We start from the raw sequence: 15495 nt of genomic DNA, 5'->3' as shown, positions 1-15495 counted from the left end.
GGCATCTAGTGAATGTCCTTTGGGATTGGTACAGAAATCCAATTTGTCCACCTATTCATGATGACTACTGGCCCAGCCTGACTTGAATCTGGATCACTAGATGGACCTCGGGCTCTTTAGTAGCCACCAGAAGGCTTAGGTATGTACAGACATGACCAACTCCCTCCAGAGATTTCTGGAAGAGTTGGGAGACTGAAGCAGAATTATCATGAGTTCAAGGCCAGCCCAAGATGTATATCAAAACCTTTCAAAAGAACAAAAAAGCAACCAAACAAAACCCTAGTGTGTTTATGGATCTCAGTCACAAAACTTCTGGCCACAGACAGGCATAAATCAGCTGATGAAAAATCTGTTATGAATTTGACATCTGGATTCAGCCATTGCCATTAAAGGAAATGCCAGCAGTTTCCTGATCCATAGTTCCCATTTCTGCCTTGGTGCAGCCTTCACAGGAAGGCAAACAACTCGGCATCAGCCAGAAAAACAAAGCTGTACTGTGTCTTGGTGCTGCAGCAAAGGTATCATAGGCAAGATGATCACAGAACAGAAGCCAATGCCCAAGGAAAGAGGCATTACCCTTCGGGTGCTCATCGTCCATGCTGCAGCGGGCGGCAGGGCAGGGATTGCATGGAGAAGAAGGGAAGCAGCACAGATATGGCACTGGGCACCCTTGCCCAGGCTCCAGAGCCGCGCTTGACTTCTGCCCGACAGAGCACCACGACCATCTCCTGTCAAGGGCTTCAGCTATCCTTCCAGAGCTGTCTTCCCTGAAAACCCCAGCGCGCTGAGGCGTGATGCTCTACTGCCACTAGCCAAGGCAAGACAAGCTCCACCCTACCTCCACTGCACCAGTTGGAGGTTTGGTTTATCTGTATAGGGTTTTTGACACCTGGGAAGAGGGACTGTCCAATGAGGAATTGCCTCCATCAGATTGGCACATGGGCACACCTGTGGGACATTTTCTTGATGGAGAAAAGCCCAAACAAATGTGGGCAAGACCATCACTGAGCAGGTTGTATAAGGAAGCAGTGTTCTGCCATGGTTTCTCTTTCAGTTCTTACTCTGACTTCCATCAATGATGAACTATGGTGTAGAAGTAGAAACCAAATAAGCAAAACCTTTCCTCAAGCTGCTTCTGGTCATGGTGTTTTATCACAGCAACAGAAGCCAAAACAGAACAGGGTTCTAATATGTCTCTCTGTCCTCAACCATCTCCTGGCATCAACTCTTCAAGCTATCTGTGAAGGTCACTGTTACAGTAACTCATTATCTCTTGGCACTCTCTGCTAAGTTCTTTACATATGGCCTCTCCTGGTTCTAGAATAAGTCCTAAGTACTGTCCTAAGACTGGTTCCTGCTCATTCAGAGGCTGACCTCTAAATAAAGAAGATAGGGTCAATCTGCTGGGGCCAATTCTAGATGTTCTTGTGCGTAATGTTTTAGATAGATTAGTATTTAATTCAGTGAAGGCAGAAGGTAGGTGGGCCTCACTGAATCAAGCTAGAGCCCTGAGAGGAATAAAGTCATCGAGGAATTCGACATTCAGGCTACCCAAAGACTCGAAGTTTCAGCATTGGTTTTCTCATGTGTCTCCAGTCTGTTGCCTGCTGTGTACACATGGCCTGTTATTCCTCATAAACATGAGCCAATTCCCCAGTCAGTACATATGTACACACGCACATATACACATATATATGTATATACACCCCCCCAGACACACACACCCCGAGAATACACAAATAACATGGTCAGTCACCAACTATTTGCTTCTGCCGCTGTAATGAGAAAGCAGCCACAGGCAGTATTCCAATATAAATGGATATGGCTGTGTCTCAATACAACCTCATTCACAGAAATCAGCAGTGGGCTGCCCAAAACCCAGGTAGCATGCCAACCTTCTGTCTCCTGACAAGAAGCCCAGTCCCTGGCAGAGTTGCCTCTCTGAGTCATAATATACCATTTAAAAACCTGAGAACTTACTGTGAATGTTAGACACTGGAGCTACTGAGGTCGACACCAGCATGAATTCCAGACACAGGCAAGAGGGACAGGTAGCTCTGATTCCTGCTGTCCTGACAGGATCTGACAGTGACATCTGGCATAAAGATACACTACCTGGCATGTAAGGAAATTAGCCCCAGGAAGGAACAGAAGGCATGGGAAGGTATTACACCTTCACAAACTTGCCATCCCATCCAGGGGACAGTTTAGCCGTGGATGTGATCGCTAATGGATAACTCGCAGGAACTTGCTGGAGGCAACAGTACAAAAAACAGTTTATTTTAGCAAAGAAGCCACCCAGTGGCTAAAGACCCCAGGACAGGCTGTGGCAGCACATAGCCTATGCTGGCTTTAAGGCCCAGCCACATCTAGAGTAAGAGCCTGGGCATTGCAGAGGGGCAACTAAGGAAGTTGACCCGTAGAAGGGCTTGGGTGACACACAACTGCTTCACAGGACGCACTCGGCACCAGGTCCCTAGAGGCCAGGTAGCTCCGTTCTTGTCTTACAGAGGTGGGAGCCGAGCGAAGCATCACATGTACTCTCCACAGTCAGCGATGATCACCTTCTGCTTGGGCTTCCCATCCTTGCTGCCCTGAGCCTTTGTGAACAGAACAGAGAAATCAGGAGAAGCACGGGGTTGAGAGCTAGCTGCTCAGGGGTCACCCTCTCCCAGATAGGGAACCCCTACAGGTCTCCCACTGAGGTACCCACCCAAGGTCCAGGTAGAAAGCTATTTGCAACCACCCACCTCAATCTGCCGTAGGACATCCAGGCCTTCGGTGATCTCCCCAAATACCACATGCTTGCCATCCAGCCAATCTGTCTTGTCACAGGTCAGGAAGAACTGGGAGCCATTGGTGTTTGGGCCAGAATTGGCCATGGAGAGAAGGCCTGGGAGAAAATAAACTCCTCAGCTCCCTCCATAATGCTCCCAGCCCAAAGTGCACACCCATGCTGACTGTTGGCAGTGCTTCTGTGCACTGGCTCGGGCTCCAGGACAGGGACCCCAAGGTGCTGCACCCTGTCTTCCTCCCCACAGAGAAAGAATGCATGGGTTGTTTCAAATTTGTTCATGTTTTGTTCATTTGTCTTTTCATTTAGAACAATGACTTGCTGTTTACTCTGTAACCAGACCCATTAAGTCCTGGAACACCAACAAGCAAAACATTCGTTTAAAATGGAATTGTACGGGTCTGGGAAATGGTTCTGTAGATAGAAGTGCTTGCTGAAGAAGCCTGACAATCTGAATTTCATCTCCAGAACCTATAGTAAAAGGGAAGGTCTCCTGAAAGTTGTCCTCTCATCTCCACGCACAAACTATAATGCACATAACCAGCACTCAAACACATGCACAATACACACAAACGATAAACACATACACATATTTTAAAGGTTATTGTGTTATGACAACTAAGAGGCAGGGTCATCTGTGCTGGGAAGAGAAGCTTAAGGCAGTCACATGGAGGAGGGGGAGATGCTGGGCCAGGAAAGGAGCTGGAGACAGGGTGACAGGGGAGGTGGATTCCTAATTCTTTTTTTCTTTTATGGGGGGGGGCATGGTTTCAAGATGGGGTTTCTCTGTAGCTTTGGAACCTGTTCTGGAACTCTCTCTGTAGACCAGGATGACCTTAAACTCACAGAGATATGCCTACCTCTGCCTCTCAGTGCTGGGATTAAAGGTATATGCCACCTCCACCCAGCAAAAGGTGTACACCACCATTTCTTTCTTTCTTTTTCTTTTTTTCAATTTTTCAAAACAAGGTTTCTCTATGTAGCTTTGTAGACAAGGCTGGCCTTGAACTCTCAGAGATCCACCTGCCTCTGCCTCCTGAGTGCTGGGATTAAAGGCATGCACCACTACCATTCTGTTTGTTTTTGTTGTTGTTGTTGTTGTTTTGAATTTAATTATGCTTATGTGTATGGGTTTTTGCCTGCATGTTTATCTATGGCTCACATGTGTGCCTGGTGCCAGAGGAGGCCATAAGAGGCTACCCTGAGACCGGAGTTACAGACAGTTGTAAGCCACCAAGTGGGTGCTGGCAGTAGAACCTGGGTCCTCTGGAAAAGTAACCAGTGCTCTTAACCACCAAGCCATCTCTCCAGCCCTTGAGCCCTAATTTTGGCCAGGCACATCTACTAAAACAGGAGACAAGAAGGGAGTTGGAGGGAAGAATGATTTCAATCTGTGAAGTCTAAGGGTCCTCTGCAAGAACAGCAAGTGCTCTTAACCACTGAGCCATCTCTCCAGTCCCTTAAGAACTACATATATTACATTACACAAACCCCAAGTTTTAAGGGCTTTCCCAGTGACGAGCTAGATGTGGTAGCACATGCCTATACCTAGCGCTCAGGAGGATCCAGAGTTCAGTGCTACCTTGAGCCACACACTAAGACCCTGTCTCAAAAAACAAAAATCAAACCAGGTATAGTGGTATATGCCTTTAATCCCCAGACTTGGAAGTCTGAAGCAGGCCAACCTGGTCTATATGACAAGTTCCAGGTGAGCCAGGGCTACACAGTGTGACACCCTATCTCAAAAACAAAACAAAAAAAAAAAAAATCAAGATCAAAACAAAGAAACAATCCAGGAATTACAACTACAATATAAATCAATGGAATCTCAGTCATCATTTCACAAAATAGAGTCAGCACCAGCAATATTGTCTGTAGTGTTTGAACTGGAAGCAGGCACATCTCTCTATTTTTAACTGCTGCATCTGAGTGTGGCACACAGCGGAATAACTCTTGTGTCTTCTGGTGTAATCGCACCTACTAAAGCACTCTTACTCTTAAAATAATGTAGACAGAAAGAACTTATTGTCCCTGTACTTCAGCTCAGCACAAGGTTGGAGGAAGAACACAAGGCACAGTGAACACGTTTCTATGGAGAAATCAACTGATCCCTGAGCCACCGCCATGTTGAGGAATCAAGAAAGGAGGAAGCACTAAGACGAAAAGGTAGTGAAGCAGGCAAAGCAACTGTAAGATGGAGGAGCCGGCCACCAGAGCAAGCAAGAAACAGGAGCACAGGGCTGACAATACAAGATGCCGCTGGGGGCAGAATACAGCAAGGCCTAAAGCTGGCGATGGTTGGCATCTATAACAAGAAAGGTCTGAGGGGCCAGCTGGGGCTAAGTCTAGATAACAGGACTTAGAACAAAAAGGCAGTGAGTCTACACATTTTTTCCTAAATCTTGCTGAAAAGTAGACTAGAGTCAAGATGACAGATGGTGAGAGGAACAAGAGTCCAAAGGTAATTTTTTTTTAAAAGATTGAGATTGCATGCCTGGACACTGATAGACCAAACTGGCTAAGCAAGAGAAACACATTATATAGGTCAAAGGGAGCCAGCAGAAGATGCCAACTTCCTAAGTAGGGCAGAGGGACAGACTCCCTCATGAGGAGGGATGGCCTCTATAACAGGAGGGAAGTCAGAGCATGTAAGCAGGAGGTGTCAGGAAGAAAAACAGGCATGGGACTGAAGGTGTGCGTACGGGGGTGCAGAGAGGTTGAGAGCACAAGGAAGTTTGCAATGATAACCACAAACTCTAGGCTAGCAAAGAATAGCAACTTGTGGCATGAAGGTGGGATGTGAAGAGAACAAGATGGGAGGAAAGCAGCTCATCCCAGCATGTGGGCTGGCCAACTGCAGCCCGTCCTGACAGCCACAGTCTGCCCTGGCCCTACCTTACCCACCACACCAGACATAGCACTTACCTGGTCCTGTGTGTTTGAGAATGAAGTTTTCATCATCGAACTTCTTTCCATAAATGGACTTGCCCCCTGTGCCGTTGTGGTTTGTGAAATCACCGCCCTGGCACATGAACTGGGGGATGATGCGGTGGAAGCTGCTTCCCTTGAAGCCAAAACCCTTTTCGTGGGTGCACAGGCAACGGAAATTCTCTGATGTTGAGAAAGGAAAAGGTGCTGAGGTTGACAACAACCTAGATTCCTGACAAAAATTAAGGTACCTACCCAGAAAGATGAGGGGTTATGAAAGTGGGGGAAATAAAACATGTTTTACTCATTTACTTTTGCACAGCTGCTCCTGAGTATCCACATGTGGAAGGTTCCCAGGACTCTACATTATCTATGATACACAATACAATATAAACGCTCCATAAATGGTTGTTATCTACATTATCTAGGATATATAAAGGGGGCAATACAAGCATGCTTAGTAGAAATGCAATGTTCCCCTCAAATATATTTAAAATTCTTTATTGCATTCATTTATTGTATATCTATTGTACATGTGTGTATAGGTCTGAGGACAACTTATAGGGCTTGAACTCAGGTTACCAGACTTGGTAGCAGACACTTTAACCTGCTGAGCCATCTCACTGGCCCATCACGTATTTCTGCTGTGGTTCACTAAATTCACAGATGTGGATCCCACGGATGGAGAGGGCTAACTGTATTCTCATCTTATGTTGCTTATAAGCCTTTACAATACTGAACTACTGCATAACACATGCCACTCCGATTAAATAGGACAGAATATGTGCATTCTACCTCTGCTGTATCCCCAAACCATACTAAATAGATAAAGAAATGATTTTTTTCAATAATTTATTTGTATTTTATGTACATTGGCATTTTGCCTGCATGTATGTCTGTGTGACGGTGTCAGATACCCTGGAGTAGGAGGAGTTATGGATAGTTGTGAGCTGTCATGTAGGTGCTGGCAATTGAATCTGGGTCCTCTGGAAGAGCAGACAGTGCTCTTAACCACCGAGCTATCTTTCCAGCCTGATTGATTTTTTTTTTTTTTAAGATTTATTTTATGCACACGGTGCTCTATCTGCATATATACCTGCATGCCAGAAGAGGGCATCAGATCCCATCATAGATGGCCTTGAGCCAGGTGGGTGCTAGGAATTGAACTCATGACCTTAGGAAGAGCAGCCAGTGTTTGTAACTGCTGAGCCACCTCTCCAGTCTCATGAAGTAATTTTTTTTTTGAGATTTGTTTATTTATTATGTATGTATGTATGTATCCCTGTAGGCCAGAAGAGGGCACCAGACTACATTATAGATGGTTGTGAGCCACCGTATGGTTGCTGGGAATTGAACTCAGGACCTCTGGAAGAACAGGCAGTGCTCTTAACCCCTGAGCCATCTCTCCAGCCCTGAAAGTGATTTTTTTAAAAAAAAAAAAAAAAAAAAAAAAAAGGAGAGAAAAAAAGAAAAAACCAGGGCCAGTCGGACAGCTCAGTAAGTAAAGGCAGGCACTTACTGTGCAAGCCTAGAGACCCAAGTTTGAACCACAGAATCCAGGTGAAAGTGAAAGGACAGAATTGACTGTTAAGTGGTACTTTCCTCCAAGATAAAGCTTCCCAGGCTGGAGGAAAGCTTGTTAAGACTTAGGGTGTTCCAAAAAAACTCAGGATGTTTATCCTTCAAGCTCCTTGTCAATTCAGGAAGTCCCTGAAACTGACCACATTCAATGGGATCCTTTCTTCCCTAAGCAGGAAGAACTGCTGAGAGACACTGTCAGACAAATGGAGCTCCCTGTAGTCTCAAACCACCAGAGTAGCCTGGAAAACCACTCTCTAATCTGTCAATCGGCTGGAAGCTGTACAGTTAGCACCAGGTTCCTAGCTTTTACAAGCCACTATGAGCCTTTGGTAATGCAGCTTACTTTGGGTCAATTTCTGTTCCTGTAAGTAACTACTTACTCATACTCCTGTAAGAACCATAAAGTCACTGGCTCACCAAGCTGAACTTTATGGTATTTTTTTTTCTTTGTTGAGTAGACATTTGTTCATGTCTTTCCTGGAACTCTTAAAGGTTGTCTTCTAACCTCCATATGTGTCACACACATGCACATACACAATAATTTGTTTTTGATACAAGGTCTCACTATGTAGCTCTGGCTAGTCTGGAACCCTTCTATGTAGTCCAGGCTGGCCTGGAACTCAAGAGATCTGCCTCCCAAATGCTGGGAATAAAGGGGTATGCCACCACACCCGGCAACGCTAATTTTTTCTGAGATTTCTTTTTTAAAAATCCTGTTCATGTAATGTGTCTGTATGCTAGTATGTACATGTGAAAGTGGGTGCAAGAAGAGGCATCAGATTCCTTGGAGCTAGGGTGACAGGTATCTGTGAGCTGCCTAACCAAACTTATAGTAACTACCAAGACAGATAAGGAGGTGTGGAAGGGGGAAACAGCTAATTCCTTTTCAGGGGCAGTAAATCAAAAGAAAGGCTTAAACTGAAAACACACACACACACACACACACACACACACACACACACACACACACACACACACACACAAAAGGGAGGGGTAAATATATATCTATTATCTTCTAATGTGGAAGTCAAAACCAAAATAATTAGCTAAGAAATGAAACTAGCTCCCTATTATTATAAAGCAACTAATGATTTTACAAACCAACTTTTGTGATAACTTAAGTTATATGTATATATAGTAAAACTTATATTAAAAAATAAGTCAATATTTTAATAAACTAGAAATTGGTACCAGTTACTTCTAGGGCATAGAGCTGGATGTAATATTGTTAGAATATGTGTGTGTGATACTTTCTTTTAAACAATGAATATATTATTCGCAATGTATTTGCAATAATATATTACTTGTGTTATTTTAAAAAAACCTCTCTATTATTAAAAAATAGTAAAACAGCATTATGAAGCTTCAATGTCAGCTCTGATCTGTTTCTAGATCCCAAGACCTCAGATGCCACAAATTCATTTATTTACGTTAGAAACAACGCCAGGGGAATAAGAGCAGAGGCAGTGAGAACCTTGGGAAGACTGCTCAGCAACCAGTTTTCTGCCAATCTGACCATAGAGAATCTGATTACCTGCTGTCATGGGTACAACATCAGATCGTAGGAGCATTTGGATGCGGCCAGCTGGCTTGTTCCCAATCTTGATGTCCATGTACACCTGAGGATTTGACCGTGCTTTTTTTGTAGTGGGCTCTCCCTAGGTGCAGGAAAAAAAATACTAGTCAGAAATGCTAGTGGCTGGGCAATGGTGATGCACACCATTAATCCTAGTGGAGGCAGGTGGATCTCTGTGAGTTCTAGGCCAGCCTGATCTACAGAGCAGGCATTCCAGGGTTGTCAAGGCTACATGAAGAAACCCTGTCTCAAAAAAAAGGGAAAAAAGAACAAGAAAAATATAAATGCTAGTGCTCCTAAGTAGATGCACAAGTAATCTTTGGAGTGATGGAGGAGGTCCTTCTGTGTGTATGTTTGTCTTATTGGTTGATAAATAAAACACTGTTGGCCAATAGGGAAGCAAGACAGGTGGGACTAGAAGTCAAGGTGGATTCTGGGAAATGTAGTAAAGAGAAGTCTTGTGATACAGGAAGGAAGTGACATAGCAGGCAACTCAGAATATAAGCAGGAACAAGCAGGAAATTACTCTCTTCCTCCTCCTCTCTTCTCTGTGGAGCCACCATGTGATCCTGGCAAGAGAAGATGCCTGCCGCTGGTGTCCAATAAGATAAGTTCTTAAAAAATATATAGATTAGTAGTTATGGTTGATAACTAAGACTGAGCTAGCAAGTAAGAAATACTAGTCATTGGCCAGCAGCATTGTACCTAATATAAGTCTCTGTGTGTTATTTTGGGCACCCATGTGGGGGGGGCAGTTCGGGCGGCCTGGCAGAAAGAGTTATCCTTACACAAGAGGTCTGCAGAAGCCAAGAGTGACTGGTACTGTTTCAGCTGAAAAAGGACAGAAAAGCCATGTGCCATGAACAAAGCATAGAAGAATGTCAACCTCACAGGGTACACAGAGGAAGTGAGTGTGCTGAGAGCCAGAACTATCTTAGGCAAACCCAGAAACCACATACTAGGGAAGGGAAGTACACTACCTGCCCTATCACTTCTATATGCAGCCAAGAATAGGACAGAGCAAGGCACCAAGGACCTCAACACAGGGGGGCTGCCTGACTGGTGTGGAGGAGCACAGATACGATCCTCACTCACTCTGCACTTTTGTAAATACATGCATCTGCAAGTGCCCATAACGATGGAAAGCAAAGTCTGTATTCTGGGAGAGGCACCACCTTCCCTCTCACCTCTTGGGTTTCTGCTTTGGGAGGTTCGGGCCCTTCTTCTTCTTTATTCTCTTCTAGAGTCTTCCCAGAAAACTTCTTCAACCAGTCATCATCTGACCAAACTAGAAGGAAAAAGACACACACATGAAGAAATCAGACTGTCCCTTACCTGCCAGGCAGATGCTTTGGTCATCTCTGTGGTCTTCTTGGCCAGAAGTTCCCTTTGAAACTGTTCAAGACCATGCTCCCACTAGGACTCCCCGGAGGTCCAGCACTTAGCAGAACTAAGGGAAAAAGCTGTGCCAAAGGCAAAGACAGGCTATGCTGGCTTCAGGCCTTTCCCAGGAATGGAGTACCAAGAAAACTGGGTGATAAGAGACCAGGCAGGGGCTGGGGGGTGGTGGCACACGCCTTTATTCCCAGAACTTGGAAGGCAGAGGCAGGCGGATCTCTGTGAGTTCCAGACCAGCCTGGTCTACAACAGCTAGTTCTAGGACAGCCTCCAAAGTCTGTCTCAAAAAACCAGAAAGAAAAAACAGACCAGGCAGGGTTCTCAAGAGGAACAATTACTTTGGCTTTGTGGCTGTTCGTCGATACAGGTAGCTCATTCCCTTGGCCAATGTGAACCACCCTCTTGTCCCCTCCACTTCTGTTAAACCAGAAGCAGCACTGAGAATACACATAAAGGAGGCCAAGCCATAGGACCTGGCAAGTACTCCATGAGGCGCCCCACTCACCTGGTCTGGAAGAGCCCTCTTTAATTCTCATTGGTTTGGCCAAATTGACACGAATTGTCCGTCCAAAGAGTTCAGATTCATTCTGAAATGATTGTAAATCCAGTTGCTTAAACTGTCAGATTAAAAATCTCCAGCAGCTTTTCATGTACTTCTGAGATCTGATCCGTCTCTTTTTTAAATCCAGATCCCTTGGCAACAAAAGCTATGCCCTCATCACAGACAGTACCAAAGAAGGAAATTACAGGAAACTTTACCCCTGGAGCCGCTGCAAACGGCTTTGTTTTTTGAGACAGGGTTTCTGTTTAACAGCCCTGGCTGCCCTGGAACTCACTCTGTAGACCAGACTGACCTCAAACTTACAGAGATCTGCCTGCCTCTGCCACCGCCTGGCTGAGATGATTAGTTTTAAAGATTTTTTTCAGAAAATTCTAGCAACAGGATACGATAACTTTGCACTTCATATCTGACATGAAATGACACGTAAGTGTCTTAGGCCAGCCACAAATCTTAAGAGTGTCATCATTTTCAAGGACTTTTCCAGGCTGTTCTAGTCGTCTGCATCAGTAGCACAGCCTTCAGTTACTCTTACTGAATTTTTCTTCTCAATTGTTAACTAGTCTAACATTTTATGAAACCCTTCCCTTTTTGCAAATATGCAGTTTCAGTGAGCAATCAGTTGGCACTGGGTTCACCATTCACCATCATGTGGGGTTGCAAGTGAGAGACCAGCCAAGAAGGATGAGCAGGAAGTACACTGCTAAGTGGAGAGGTGTCCGAGCACGAACTAATTTTACCAGCAATCAGTTCACAGTGAATAGCTTTATTTGATGGCAACTTTTACCTCCCCACCCAATCGTGACACTTCAGAGATTCAGAACACCACCAGTATTTGAACAAGGACCCCTGTAGCAGCAAAGGCAACTTCAGTTAGAATGAGGGATCCCAGCCATACCATGTTGTCGATAGCTGCTGCAGCATCCTGCCAAGGAAATGCAAGGTGTAAGTTTAGGCTTGTATCTGAATGTTTCTTGCATGTCTAAATGCACAACAGGCAGCAAAATAAACTGGAAAAAGTCATCTCTGTACTTCCTGCCTAGTTTGTGTGTGAAACTAACAACACTTCTTGGGCAATTTTCGAGCTTGTAGTGGCATAATCTGCTTCTAGCTGAAGGCACAAGAGATAAACACCAGCATAGCCAGGCAAGAACGTTCTATGAACAGAGCTGTAAGAGCTTTGCAGAGCATGACAGGGTCTGACAGTCAGTCTGAGCTGTTACCAACAGATCACAGTCTGATAAGAGGCTTTCCTTCAAACAGCACTTCCAAAAGCATCAGCCTAAGACTCAAAACTTAAGTAAATGGGAAATAGCTTCCTCCACGGCAGTGGTTCTCAACCTCCCTAACGATGCACCCTTAATACAGTTCCTCATGTTGTGGTGACCCCCAACCATAAAATTATTTCGTTGATACTTCATAATTATAATTTTGCTACTGATATGAATCATAATATAAACATCTGATATGCATCCCCAAAGGGGTCACAACCACAGTTGAGAACCACTGCTCTATAACAACCAAAGACTAACCAATGGCAGTACAGAAGTCTCACCTCTGCCAACTCAAATTCAACAAAAGCAAATCCTCGGTGCTTTTCTGCAAAAAGGAAAAAGCACAATATAAGTAATTACCATGTGAGGCAATGGAAGAAAAGAGAACAGTTGCAAAGAAATCGGTCACATGCCATGTCCAGACACCAGAAATCCTACCCATTCACTATTTAGAAAGACAGAATCTCATTCTTTAATCCCTATTAAGGAATATTTAAAGCAATAATAAACATTTCTATGGATAAAGTACCTGACTGGATCCCCCCTTGGACTGGAGTTACAGATGATTGGGAGCCACAATATGAGTGCTGGAAATTTAATCTTGAATCTGGGTCCTCTGGAAGAACAGCCAGTGTTCTTATCACTGAGCCATCCCTCCAGCCCTGAACTGATTTTTGTTTGTTTTGTTTTTTGTTTTTCTTGAGACAGGGTTTCTCTGTGTAGCCTTTGCTGTCCTGGAACTCACTTTGTAGACCAGGCTGGCTTTGAACTCTTAAGAGATCTACCTGCCTCTGCCTCCTGAGTGCTGAGATTAAAGGCGTGTGTCACTACAGCCTGGCTCTGAAATCTTTACAATGAGCACCGAGGGCTGGTGAGATGGCTCAGTGGGTAAAGGAGCTTGCCATCAAGTCTGATAACCTGAGTTCAATCCCAGGATCCACATGGTAGAAGAACCAATTCCTATGGACTGTCCTCTGCCTGCTGTACCACACAGAAATAAAGGGGGAAAATATTTTAAAAGGCATTCTATTCATCTATGAAAGTCAAACATAAACCTTAACCTTTCATGCAGTGCAACTAGCAAGATAAGTTATTTAGCCTTATCAACTATTTATCCAAATATACAATTTCAATGTAGATGCCAGAGTATATAGCTGTAATGTCAACTACTTGGGAAACTAAGGCAGAATGATTACCAATTAAAGAGGCCAGCCTGGACAAAACAGTGAGACTGTTTTGAAGCAGAAACAAAACAAAACTAAAACAGGAAAAAGCCACCAACCAAATATACAGTTTTATCAACAACTACACATAAATCCTAAAATCTGGTAAGGATACTCAGCCTTTACCCCCACACAAATTCTGATCTAAGTGGAAAGCCCACACACAATAAAGTCAACTTAGTTACACAGTCCAATAGAAAGTCAGCCAGTGGTGATGGTGCAGTCTATAAACCTAGTACTCATGAGGCAGAGGCAGGCAGATCTGTGAGTTCAAGGCCAGCCTGGTCTACAGAGTGAGTTCCAGGACAGCTAGAGCTACACAGAGAAACCCTATCTCAATCTTCCACCCATAACCCCCAAAAAGTAAACAGAACTTTTTCTTTGCATGTATTTTTGCAGACAGTGTCTCACTATGAAGCCTAGACTGACCTTAAACTCTATCCTCCTGCCTCTGAAATGCTGGGATTACAGGCATGTGCTACCATGCCCAGCAACTACCGGCAAAAGATTCCCTAGACTCAGACTCAGAGAATTTAATGCTACCCCCCCCCCGTGTGTGTGTGTGTGTGTGTGTGTGTGTGTGTGTGTGTGTGCGCTCAAGGAACTGAACCATGGCCTCACATGTTGGACAAGAGCTCTACTGTGCTATAACTTCAGTCTAAGAATGCAAATTTAGAGTTGGAATGTGACTTTTTTTGTTTGTTTGCTTGCTTGTTTGTTTAGGTGGTTTTTCAAGATGATGTTTTTCTGTGTAACCCTAGCTGTCCTGGAACTCACAGAGATCCACCTGCCTCTGCCTCCTGAGTGCTGGAATTAAAGACATGTGCCACCACTGCCCATGTGACTTTAATCTTTTAAAATTCTTTTCCTATAGGAGGGTAATGAATATTAGAGACACCCAAAGGACCCACCTGTTTCATAATCCAGAGGAATCTGAATATCTGTGATGTCTCCAAAAGGGATAAAAGCAGCATGAAGAACCTTGTCGTCCACCTCTTCTGCCAGCCCACCTGCAAATAGCCAAGGACATTCTGCACCCCTGTGCGCACTCAAAAATCTCTGCAGCCCATGGGCAAGCCAGGACAGAGGGATCGTTCCATCCAGTCCTTCATCTACACAAACACCTCTCTTTCTATTGCCCACCCACGCTATGTTCCTTTCTCCAACCTTTTTTCAAACAGATCTGAATCTATCTCCAAGGTTCCACAACAGCTTCACAAGTCACCAGGGGGCCTCCATTCCCTGCGTCAAACCCCCTCCCAAAACCAGTAGGAATATTTTGTGAAAACGGAAACAAACCCATCGGTTCTCTTAGACTTCAAAGTCTTACACGTCACGGTCCTCAAGAAGACCTGAGAGCTCCTTAAATAGCAGCGTACACAGGTTATCACCTGAGCCTTACTAGCTCCCACTCAAGTTCCCCTGGGTTTCTCGAAAAAAAAAATAATAACCTACCCGCCCCCAGGCATCAGGCTATTTTACACCTTCGGGCTTCGGCTCCCGTGCAGCTAACACTTTTGCCTAACTCCTGCTCAACTTCTGCGTTCCCGGCAAGAGAAAGTTTGCACGCACCCAAGTCCCTGTCGTCATCGTTCGCCCCTACTACAGCGCTTATCAAACTGTGGTGTTTAGGCTAATTCCCACTTTCTCCTGACTAGTCTGGTAACTCCTTCCTTTAGGGCAGAGACCCAGACATTTCCGCACTAAATAAAAAGAATGGGCGGGAGGATTTGGAAGCCCATAACTCCTGTCACTGGTCGGGGTTCCTGTGCGCTTAGTGGACTAGCAAGGTCGCCGGAATGGTTCTTCCCATCTCGGCTCACACTCTCAGCCCAGCAAGCCCTCCACAGAGCCGGACTGCTCGCCGCCTTCCTCACATCCCCCAGACTCCGCCTAGCTCCCAAGCCTGCTCACCCACGTACAGCACACGCTTGGTGGTAGCCATCTTGCTCACTCCCGTTTCCGCCGGAAGCCGTCGCTCGGTACGCCCCCTTGCCGTGGCCCCTCCCCTTAGGTCCTGGCGGGTCTCTTGTGCGCCGCCACCGCAGGCTCCGCCCCTTCCCGTCTTCCGCTGGAGTCCGGTACCCACGGGGGAGTGAGGTTCGGATGCTCCCGGTGCTGGCGGTGTGGAGGAAACAAACCTTGGTTCGATTAACGGGGAA

General features: G+C 45.2%; 1 protein-coding gene across 1 annotated transcript; it reads right to left on the bottom strand.

Moving 5' to 3' along the window:
- Positions 1-2252: 2252 nt before the first annotated feature.
- Positions 2253-15348, bottom strand: Ppie (peptidylprolyl isomerase E). Its single transcript, XM_027399180.2, has 10 exons — positions 15248-15348; positions 14245-14343; positions 12392-12435; positions 11735-11761; positions 10783-10864; positions 10067-10167; positions 8838-8961; positions 5720-5905; positions 2751-2893; positions 2253-2600 (listed from the first exon to the last, which is right to left on the bottom strand). Exons 1-10 carry the CDS (start codon positions 15276-15278, stop codon positions 2532-2534), a joined length of 906 nt encoding a protein of 301 aa, XP_027254981.1. The 5' UTR covers positions 15279-15348; the 3' UTR covers positions 2253-2531.
- Between the last annotated feature and the right edge of the window lie 147 nt (positions 15349-15495).

Source organism: Cricetulus griseus, chromosome 2 (genome assembly GCF_003668045.3).
Source record: "Cricetulus griseus strain 17A/GY chromosome 2, alternate assembly CriGri-PICRH-1.0, whole genome shotgun sequence".
Taxonomy (NCBI): domain Eukaryota; kingdom Metazoa; phylum Chordata; class Mammalia; order Rodentia; family Cricetidae; genus Cricetulus; species Cricetulus griseus.
The sequence above is the reverse complement of the archived record's forward strand: the minus strand, read 5'-3'. Positions and strand labels throughout refer to the sequence as shown.